The sequence below is a fragment of the Entelurus aequoreus genome, linkage group LG17 (assembly GCF_033978785.1).
Source record: "Entelurus aequoreus isolate RoL-2023_Sb linkage group LG17, RoL_Eaeq_v1.1, whole genome shotgun sequence".
NCBI lineage: Eukaryota > Metazoa > Chordata > Actinopteri > Syngnathiformes > Syngnathidae > Entelurus > Entelurus aequoreus.
The window spans coordinates 16,032,693-16,044,259 of record NC_084747.1 but is presented as its reverse complement, the minus strand read 5'-3'; the positions used below and the strand labels follow the sequence as shown (position 1 = coordinate 16,044,259).

At 36.1% G+C, this 11,567-nt stretch overlaps 1 protein-coding gene across 1 annotated transcript; it reads right to left on the bottom strand.

Moving 5' to 3' along the window:
• Positions 1–2,028: 2,028 nt before the first annotated feature.
• On the bottom strand, positions 2,029–11,333 carry tal2 (T-cell acute lymphocytic leukemia 2). The gene is made up of 3 exons (XM_062025040.1): positions 11,083–11,333; positions 5,442–5,559; positions 2,029–2,915 (listed from the first exon to the last, which is right to left on the bottom strand). The coding sequence occupies exon 3, from the start codon at positions 2,869–2,871 to the stop codon at positions 2,518–2,520; it is 354 nt and encodes a 117-aa protein (XP_061881024.1). The 5' UTR covers positions 2,872–2,915; positions 5,442–5,559; positions 11,083–11,333; the 3' UTR covers positions 2,029–2,517.
• Positions 11,334–11,567: the final 234 nt, after the last annotated feature.

Here is an 11,567-nt window from a genome sequence, read left to right as displayed (position 1 = left end):
CATTTATTTGTGTAATTGTAAGTTGTTTTGTCTGTTGATTTGGTTTGTGTAATTGTACGTTTATGGTGTTGTTGATTGGATTTGTGTAATTGTAATTTGTTTTGTCTTTTGTTGATTAGGTTTGTGTAGTTTTAAGGAGATTATTTTTTCTATTGTTGATTTGGTTTGTGTAATTGTGAGTTGTTTTGTCTATTTTTATTTTGGTTTGTGTAATTGTAAGTTGTTTTGTCTTTTGTTGATTTTGTTGGTGTAATTGTAATTTGTTTTGTCGATTGTTGATTTGGTTTGTGTAATTGTGAGTTGTTTTGACATTTTTTGTGTAATTGTAAGTTGTTTTGTCTGATGTTGATTTGGTTTGTGTAATTGTAATTAGTTTTGTCTGTTGTTGATTGTTTGTAATTGTAATTTGTTTTGTCTATTGTTGATTTGGTGTGTGTGATTGTAAACTGTCTATTGTTGATTTGGTTTGTGTAATTGTGAGTTGTTTTGTCTATTTTTATTTTGGTTTGTGTAATTGTAAATTGTTTTGTCTTTTGTTGATTTTGTTGGTGTAATTGTAATTTGTATTGTCTATTGTTGATTTGGTTTGTGTAATTGTAAGTTGTATTGTCTATTGTTGATTTGGTTTGTGTAATTGTAAGTTGTTTTGCCATTTTTTGTGTAATTGTAATTAGTTTTGTCTTTTCTTGATTAGGTTTGTGTAATTTTAAGGAGAGTATTTTTTCTATTGTTGATTTGGTTTGTGTAATTGTGAGTTGTTTTGTCTATTTTTATTTTGGTTTGTGTAATTGTAAGTTGTTTTGTCTTTTGTTGATTTGGTTTGTGTAATTGTAAGTTGTTTTGTCTATTGCTGATTTGGTTTGTGTAATTGTAAGTTGTTTTGCCATTTTTTGTGTAATTGTAAGTTGTTTTGTCTGATGTTGATTTGGTTTGTGTAATTGTAATTAGTTTTGTCTGTTGTTGATTGTTTGTAATTGTAATTTGTTTTGTCTATTGTTGATTTGGTGTGTGTGATTGTAAACTGTCTATTGTTGATTTGGTTTGTGTAATTGTGAGTTGTTTTGTCTATTTTTATTTTGGTTTGTGTAATTGTAAGTTGTTTTGTCTATTGTTGATTTGGTTTGTGTAATTGTAAGTTGTTTTGCCATTTTTTGTGTAATTGTAATTTGTTTTGTCTTTTGTTGATTAGGTTTGTGTAATTTTAAGGAGAGTATTTTTTATATTGTTGATTTGGTTTGTGTAATTGTGAGTTGTTTTGTCTATTTTTATTTTGGTTTGTGTAATTGTAAGTTGTTTTGTCTTTTGTTGATTTGGTTTGTGTAATTGTAAGTTGTTTTGTCTATTGCTGATTTGGTTTGTGTAATTGTAAGTTGTTTTGCCATTTTTTGTGTAATTGTAAGTTGTTTTGTCTGATGTTGATTTGGTTTGTGTAATTGTAATTAGTTTTGTCTGTTGTTGATTGTTTGTAATTGTAATTTGTTTTGTCTATTGTTGATTTGGTGTGTGTGATTGTAAACTGTCTATTGTTGATTTGGTTTGTGTAATTGTGAGTTGTTTTGTCTATTTTTATTTTGGTTTGTGTAATTGTAAGTTGTTTTGTCTATTGTTGATTTGGTTTGTGTAATTGTAAGTTGTTTTGCCATTTTTTGTGTAATTGTAAGTTGTTTTGTCTGATGTTGATTTGGTTTGTGTAATTGTAATTAGTTTTGTCTGTTGTTGATTGTTTGTGTAATTGTAATTTGTTTTGTCTACTGTTGATTTGGTGTGTGTAATAGTAAGTTGTTCTGCCATTTTTTTGTGTAATTGTAAGTTGTTTAGTCTGTTGTTGATTTGTGGTTGCCACCTCCAGGCCTGTGTAGTTGTGCATCATAGATGGTGAGTTCAGGTTCTCAGTAATCCACGTTTCTTCCAATTATTTCTATTGCACAATTCCATTTCAAAAAGTATTTGTAATAAAGTTGATGTCTGCTCACCTTTGAGGTCATTCAGAGGAGAATCCTGCGCACGAGGAGACGACAAGTCTTTAGTTAACAAACGGTTTATTCAATAAATAGTTCAAATAAATAATAACTTTCACAGGCAGGAGAAAAATAAGTTAGACAAAAGACGAGGTATCTAATTCACGCGTTCTTCACTCCTCAACAATCTTTGGCCAGACGAGATGCAAACATGGCAGCAGTGCAGATTCTCCTCAGTCGGCCCGACTTAAAAGTGCTTTTTGAGGCATTTGTCAGTCACAATGTTTGTGGAATATCTCAACAGGGGCGTCCAAACGGCGGCAATTTGATACAGTTTGTCCGTTAAAGATGCTGAAAGCAATTCAGTGCAGATGAATAGATGAAAGAGGTCACCATGAATACATGAACTGTGGGCCGCACTTCAGACCCTCCTGACTAATTAGCACACCTGTTGACCTCCAGCTGCGAGCATGCAGTCCACCGGGGGTCCGAGGTCAGACCCGACCACTCGGCTGCCGCAGACTAAGCGGGAGTCCTGACCAAGCGGGTCTGAGAGTCCTCACCAGGCCTCCGAGCTGCCACAGCTGGAGGCGGGCGAGGGCGCCTCCGTGTCGCTGGCCAGGCTCCAGGGGCGGCGGGAGGGCGAGCACAGCTGCTCCATGTTGCCCCTCAGCAGCGTGAGCAGGGCGGCGGGCGCGTGCTCCGCCACGGACGCCAGCCCGCCGCCACCCTGGCTCTCCAGCAGCCGCACCAGGAAGTTGATGTAGCGCATGGCCAGACGCAGGATCTCGTTCTTGCTCAGCTTCTTCTCGGGCGGGTGCGTGGGGATGAGCTTGCGCAGCTCGGAGAAGGCGCTGTTGACGTTTTGCTGGCGCCAGCGCTCGCGGGTGTTGGTGAACACCTTCCTGGTCATGGTGCTGTGGGCGTGGCCGTGGGTGGGGATGTTTCTCGGAGAAGCTGGCAAAAAAAAGGAAATGGCGGAGAGTTAGTCACGTGCACCTGACAAGCAACGCCTTCATGGGGCGTCTTCTTACAAAATAGTCCAAAAGAACCTTAACACTAACAGCTGCGGCTGTAGGTAACCTCCTTTCATGTTGCATTTATGCTTTAAATTCAGCAGTTGGTGTGTAAATGATTGATCGGTAGGTTGTGTCATACCAAAGACTATACAAATTGGAGCCATTACCTCCCTGCTTGGCACTCAGCATCAAGGGTCGGAATTGGGGGTTAAATCACCAAAAATGATTCCTGGGCGCGGCCACCGCTGCTGCTCATTGCTCCCCTCACCTCCCAGGGGGTGATCAAGGGTGACAATCATTGGTACTTTAACTTTTTTAGTTACCATTAAGGCTGACTTGGCTGTTTGCTCCCTCCTGACTGTTATGACAACATTGGTTGTGTTGTGCAATATCCTCCTTCCTGCTTTCTCATGCACTCCAAATTATTGTCATTATTTAAAAAAAAAAAAGTTTTTTCAAATTGATAATTTTTCACATTTAGGAGCACAGCCGTTTAGCTAAGTAAATTAGAATTACAGCATTCATTTCCACATTTTTCATCATGTTCAAATTTAGTCAAAAACTGTTCTAGTTTTTTTCTTTTAGAATAATATTTTTGTTCATGTACACTAGATTTGATTAAACCAGGCTTACAATTTTTTTTTGTAAAACAACACACTATTTAATGAATTATTTTGCTTTTGTAGAGCAATCAAACACATTCCATTTGTCACACTTTTCATTTTCAACTTGTTCAAATTTGGTTAACATGGACCAAAAATGTGATGTTTTTTTTCTCTATTTTTGATTCAGTGTCATTGCAGTGTTTAATATAACTGCATCACTGGATACATTGTGGTTGTCTACAATGATGCTTTCCATTTACACTACATTTGTTGCCATTTTAAAGGTTGAAAATATGCTCAGGATTTGGACTACAAGTACTTTATTTAAAAATAAACCAAAAAAAATATTTTGCTTTTGTAGAAAAATCAAACATCAAATTTGTCTTGAATAGAACTGCATACATTGTGGTGGTCCACAACCATGCAATTATATATATATATATATATATATATATATATATATATATATATATATATATATATATACATATATATATACACTGTACATTTGCTCACTATTTGGACTACTGATACTTTATTTAAAAATAAACCAAAAAAACACGCTTTTTAATGAAATATTTTGCTTTTGTAGAAAAATCAAACATCAAATTTGTCTTGAATAGAACTGCATACATTGTGGTGGTCTACAACTATGCAATAATATATATATATATATATATATATATATATATATATATATATATATATATATATATATATATATATATATATATATATATATATATATATATATATATATATATATATATATATATATATATATATATATATATATATATATATATATATATATATATATTTGCTCACAATTTAGACTACCGGTACTTTATTTAAAAATAAACCCCAAAAAAACACGCTTTTTAATGAAATATTTTGCTTTTGTAGAAAAATCAAACATCAAATTTGTCTTCCGTGTTTTCGTCACACTTTTAATTTTCATGTCGTTCAAATGTAATCAACATGGGCCAAAAATGTCATGTTTTTTTTCCCTATTTTTGATTCAGTGTCATTCCAGTGTAGAACTGCATACATTGTGGTGGTCTACACCCATGCAATAATATATATATGTATATATATTTATATTTTTTATATTTTTTATTTTTTTCATATACAGTACATCTGTCGCCATTTTAAAGGTTTAAAATATGCTCACAATTTGGACTACCGGTACTTAATTAAATTTTTTTAATATATTTAAAAAACAAGCTTTTTAATGAAATATTTTGCTTTTTTAGAAAAATCAAACATCACACTTTTAATTTTCATTTTGTTCAAATGTAATCAACATGGGCCAAAAATGTCATGTTTTTTCCCTATTTTTGATTACAAACTTTATTGATCCACTAGAGAAATTGTTCCACACAGTAACTCAGTTACAAAGGATGGAAAGGATAATGCAGGTATAAAGTAGACAAAAAAATGTACCATAGTAGCAATATAACATATGTAAAATTTACATTTTATATATACAGTATATAAGATATACTGATACATTATATTTTTATATAATATATACAATATATAACTAATCCCAATTACCATGTACAATATTGTTATAGTGTTTAATATAACTGTAAGGTTTAAAATATGCTTAAAAAAACACAATTTAATGAAATATATATATATATATATTTTTTTTTTAGGAGAAATCAAAATGTACATGAAGTGTAAATTACAAATGCATAATTTAGTTTTTTGTTTATTTTAACCTTGCCTATGTTTGACATCATAATGCAACATCGTCACGCACTGTTGGAATTCGTCTCGCCTTCATCATTTCTCATTAGCATAAACATGTCCGGCATTCCATGCAAAACTGCTCCATGGTAAATCCTCACCTTCAGTTGCAAAGTTGCAGACGTCCTGGTGGGCTCATGGGCGCCTGGCAGGAGGGAGAAGAAGGTCCAGGCAGTGGATGGAGGGCAGAGGCAGAGGGAGGGATGGAGGAATGGCTGACTGAGAGAGAGAGAGAGAGAGGAAAGGGAAGACTGCTGCATGATTGCGGCGTGACATTTTTATAGCAGGCTTTAGTGTGTGTGTGTGTGTGTGTGTGTGTGTGTGTGTGTTGTCATCACGCCCCCTCATTAACCCCGCCTCACCGTCCCGCCCCCTGTTATCGACATGAGGCGGCATCATCACTTATCGCTGTGTGAACGCTGTGCAGGCAGCATTCACACCACCGCTGACGTGCAGATTTGTCATCCGATTACTGCACCTTTTTTTTAACGACATCATCGTTAAACCCCAACAAAATATTAGGACCTTTTTTTTTTCCAGATCATAGCGCTTAGTTGGACATTAACGTTGCATATGCAGGACAGTTAAGTGCATTAAAATACATTTAGAATATCTTTGAAAAGTCTTATTTTGAAATCAAATGTTACAGATTGACTCCACACCATCAAGTATTTTTTTCATTATGTTGATTTAAAAAAAAAAAATCAGTTTATACTTTAATTGTCTTACACTGCAAAAAGTCAGTGTTCAAAAATACAAAAATGAGGGGTATTTTATTTGAACTAAGCAAAATGATCTGCCAATAGAACAAGAACATTTGGCTTGTCAAGACTTTCCAAAACAAGTAAAATTAGCTAATGAACCCAAAAATACCTTAAAATAAGTATATACCGTATTTTTCGGATTATAAGTCGCTCCGGAGCAGGGGTCACCAACGCGGTGCCCGCGGGCACCAGGTAGCCCGTAAGGACCAGATGAGTAGCCCGCTGGCCTGTTCTAAAAATAGCTCAAATAGCAGCACTTACCAGTGAGCTGCCTCTATTTTTTAAATTTTATTTATTTACTAGCAAGCTGGTCTCTCTTTGCCCGACATTTTTAATTCTAAGAGAGACAAAACTCAAATATAATTTGAAAATCCAAGCAAATATTTTAAAGACTTGGTCTTCACTTGTTTAAATAAATTCATTAATTTTTTTACTTTGCTTCTTATAACTTTCAGAAAGACAATTTTAGAGAAAAAATACAACCTTAAAAATGATTTTAGGATTTTTAAACACATATACCTTTTTACCTTTTAAATTCCTTCCTCTTCTTTCCTGACAATTTAAATCAATGTTCAAGTAATTTTTTTTTTTTTATTGTAAAGAATAATAAATACATTTTAATTTAATTCTTAAATTTAGCTTCTGTTTTTTCGACAAAGAATATTTGTGAAATATTTCTTCAAATTTATTATGATTAAAATTCAAAAAAATTATTCTAGCAAATCTAGAAAATCTGTAGAATCAAATGTAAATCTTATTTCAAAGTCTTTTGAATTTCTTTTAAAAATTTTGTTCTGGAAAATCTAGAAGAAATAATGATTTGTCTTTGTTAGAAATATAGCTTGGTCCAATTTGTTATATATTCTAACAAAGTGCAGATTGGATTTTAACCTATTTAAAACATGTCATCAAAATTCTAAAATGAATCTTAATCAGGAAAAATTACTAATGATGTTCCATAAATTATTTTTTTTATTTTTTCAAAAAGATTCCAATTAGCTAGTTTTTCTCTTCTTTTTTTCGGTTGAATTTTGAATTTTAAAGAGTCGAAATTGAAGATAAACTATGTTTCAAAATTTAATTGTCATTTTTTTCGTGTTTTCTTCTCTTTTAAACCGTTCAATTAAGTGTAAATATCGTTAATTATTAATAATAACATAGAGTTAAAGGTAAATTGAGCAAATTGGCTATTTCTGGCAATTTATTGACGTGTGTATCAAACTGGTAGCCCTTCGCATTAATAGAGCGATACCCTGTGTCGGTGCGCGTATCGCTTTTAGAAAGTCACGTGACCGAACACGAGCTGTTCTGGTCACGTGACCGCTCATGAACTGTATCGCGCTGACGCCTGTGCGCCAAACTGTGTTTATTAGGAAGCGGCGCAATGGGTGTTGTTGACGAACACCGTTAGGGCCGCTTGTTGTCACTGTCACTCAGAGTTGCATTTCAAAATTACACAGAATAAATGTGTTTATTTTGTTTAGAATTCAGATGGGTTTGATTTGGTGCGCGGCATATATTTGCTGTGCGCAGAGGACGCTTGAGCACTGCGCAATTGCGCAGGCGCGCACCTTAGAGGGAACGTTGCTCACAGGGCACAGAGGAGGCGTCAGTGCGATACAGTTCGCGTATCGGTCACGTGACCAAAGCAGCTCATGATTGGTCATGTGACTTTCTAAAAGTGGTACGCGCACCGACACAGGGTTTCGCTCTATGAGCTCGACGCATGCGCCGATGCATCCGTGTTGCAGGACCCATCACTACTGTTACTAGAGAAGGTACAGGAATGACGGCGTGGCGAAGTTGGTAGAGTGGCCGTGCCAGCAATCGGAGGGTTGCTGGTTACTGGGGTTCAATCCCCACCTTCTACCTTCCTAGTCACGATACATGTTCACATTATTTATTGACTGTATCTAAAAAAGATAAAAATATATTTTTATTTAAATAAAGATATGAAATAATCCTAAATGAAATACAATGACTTGGTTTATATTATTGTATATACTAGGTCATCAAATCAGTGTCAGTTGAGTCGGTCCATAGGTTGCCTGTAGGGATTTTTAACGTCCAGCAGATGTCAGTATTTAGTGACACAGTATCAATACAGTTTTGCAATGTGTCGAAACGCTTCATGAGGCCTCATCAACCCATCACTAGCGTAAACTATGGACAGAAAACAAAACTTGCTAACTATGGCCTTAATAAACAATAAAGGAGCAGCATGAACGATGGACATGAAACAAGAGTGTGATGTCGCCAGGCGACTACAGGGTTAAATAGTGAAGACATGATTAAAGACAGGTGCGTGAGTCGTGAGGACAGGTGAAAACTAATGGGTGGCTATGGTGACAAACAAGAGTGCACAATGAGTCCAAACGTGGAACAGGTGAAACTAATGGGTGACCATGGAAACAAGACAAGGGAATGAAAAGCAGGAACTAAAAAGAGTCCAAAAGTAGAACATAACTTAAACAAAACATGATCACACAGATATGACACGTTTACCAAACAATCTGTCACTCCTAATCGCTAAATCCCATGAAGTCGTATACGTCTAGTCTCTTACGTGAATGAGATCAATATTATTATTGAAATGAAATCATGAAATGTTCTTCCTCGGTGTCGCTTCTAAACAACTCTGACAACTCCAAAGGTAGACAATGCGCCGTAATGTATTAATCATTTCACACATAAGTTGCTCCAGAGTATAAGTCGCAAACTATGAAAAAAACGGCGACTTATAATCCGAAAAATACGGTACTCACTAATAACAAGTGTACTACTATATGAGTACGTATTTTCTCTTGTTTCATTGAAAATAAAACCGCAAAGTCCAGTTGGCTGTCATCTGTTTTAATTAGGAGTATGTGTTAAAATCATGATTTTTTTTTTCATGCTTGAAATAAGAAATTATTACTTTAAAAAAAGTAGTTTTATACTTGTGAGTAGAGATGTCCGATAATGGCTTTTTTGCCGTTATCCAATATTGTCCAACTCTTAATTACCGACTCCGATATCAACCGATACTGATATATACAGTCGTGGAATTAGCACATTATTACGCCTCATTTTGTTGTGATGCCCCGCTGGATGCATTAAACAATGTAACAAGGTTTTACAAAATAAGTCAACTCAAGTTATGGAAAAAAAAATGCCAACATGGCACTGCCATATTTATTATTGAAGTCACAAAGTGCATTATTTTTTTTAACATGCCTCAAAACAGCAGCTTGGAATTTGGGACATGCTCTCCCTGAGAGAGCATGAGGAGGTTGAGGGGGGCGGGGTTTTTTAGGGGGTAACGGGGGTGTATATTGTAGCGTCCCGGAAGAGTTAGTGCTGCAAGGGGTTCTGGGTATTTGTTCTGTTGTGTTTATGTTGTGTTACGGTGCGGATGTTCTCCCGAAATGTGTTTGTCATTCTTGTTTGGTGTGGGTTCACAGTGTGGCGCATATTTGTAACAGTGTTAAAGTTGTTTATACGGCAACCCTCAGTGTGACCTGTATGGCTGTTGACCAAGTATGCCTTGCATTCACTTGTGTGTGTGAAAAGCCGTAGGTATTATGTGATTGGGCCGGCACGTAAAGGCAGTGCCTTTAAGGTTTATTGGCGCTCTGTAATTCTCCCTACGGCCGTGTACACAGCGGCGTTTTAAAAAGTCATACATTTTACTTTTTGAAACCGATACCGATAATTTCCGATATTACATTTTAAAGCATTTATCCGATATTATCGGACATCTCTACTTGTGAGTGTTGATGACACAGTTTTGCAACAGTTGATATTCTAGTTTCAAGCATGTTTTACTCAATATAGGTCATAACATCTCAGTAACAAGCTGTAATATCTTACTGAGATCATTTAGGACCAAAACACTTAAAACAAGTAAAACACTCTATCTGCTTAGTGAGAAGAATTATCTTATCAGACAGAAAATAAGCAAATATCACCCTTATTTGAGATATTTCATCTTACTTAGATTTCACTTTTTGCAGTGTACTTACTAAAGCGTTGCATGTGTGATGTCTGTAGGCGTGTTTTCATGCGTATTTGTTTTAAGATGGCGTCGTTAGCATTAGCTAATATGCTAACACGTTTACGATTGTCTTTGTTACTATTGTTAACTTACGATGGCATTCTGTTTTTTGTATTGTAAATCCACCAAGACGTCACCGTCGAGTTGTTGAGTCTGTTTAGCTGATTGGAGAGCTAGCTTCCACAACTAGTTGACGACTTCTGTTTTGTTTAATCAGCCGTTTTACTGCCGGGCGTCAGAATAATTGTATCTAAGTTATCACAAAACTTTGTGTTGCCATGAGTTCCCGGCGAGAAGACAAAAGCTGTCTTTGATCCTACCAAGAAGAAGGCTTGTAAAACTCCACTGTGTAGGATGGGAAGCTACATGAAGGTGTTCTGTTTCTTTGATGTGTTGTAATCCACAGAAAGATTTTGTCTTGACCCGAGAACTACAAAGCGTAGAGAAAGCAGGATCTGCCCAAGTTCCAGGCACCTCTTCTTTGAACTGTTTTACGACCTTTTTTTTAACTGTTTGTATTCAAAGGCGATGGCTGTTTATGACCCCCCGTTCCTTTAGAAACAGCTGTTGCCATGTAGTCAGGGAAAGTCCAAATAAAAGAGGAGGCGTACAATCTTTCGTCAGGAGCGTGCTGGGAGACTGTACAAGGGTACAGCCCAGACGTCTCTGCTCAATTGAGCCAAATTGAATTCTGTCTCTGTTTAATTCCTTGCTTCTTGTCTTGTTTAATAGATGTCATCAATGTTTGAACCTGACTTCCCTTTGGCAACAGTTAAGGTATGTAAATAAAACATTATGAAATATTTTTGTGTAAATAACTCATTTCACAGCTAACGATGGGTCAAATGCAGAGAATAATTCCGCCACACCCAAGTGTGTGTGTGACAATCATTGGTACTTTAACTTAACATGTCTCTTAAAATGTGAAATTCTTGTTCTTACCTCAATTTTTATGCTGCACATTTGCTGGACTTTTTCTGCAAAGAATCAAAGCAAAGCAACAATTGTCCAATCAGAAGGGCCGTATGCAAATTAGTACTGCGGTTTATTTCTGTGCATATTAATGAGCTGTTCTGAGGGCTCCTCGGTGGTGTAATCCAGTAGAAGATGGAACTGAGACGTTGGCGGACATGTCGGCCATTAGGCACGGCGTCCACGCTTCCAACATGGCCGCCACTGAGTGGACGCTGATTGGCCCGCAGAAGGTGGAGGCGGCACATGCAGATTGACAGGTGAACAAAGTGTGTTTTGTGTGCAGTGTGGTAATCTTGTTGGACCCTTCCATGGCGCCGCACATAAATTAGACAGGAAACACCTCCTTGTAGCCCCGCCCCCTCGCCCACACGCTCCTTAAAAAAAAAAACAGTAGTCTAGTTTAAGCAATTGTCACAGTTTTTTTTTTGTCTTTCTTTTGCACCCTTCAAGTG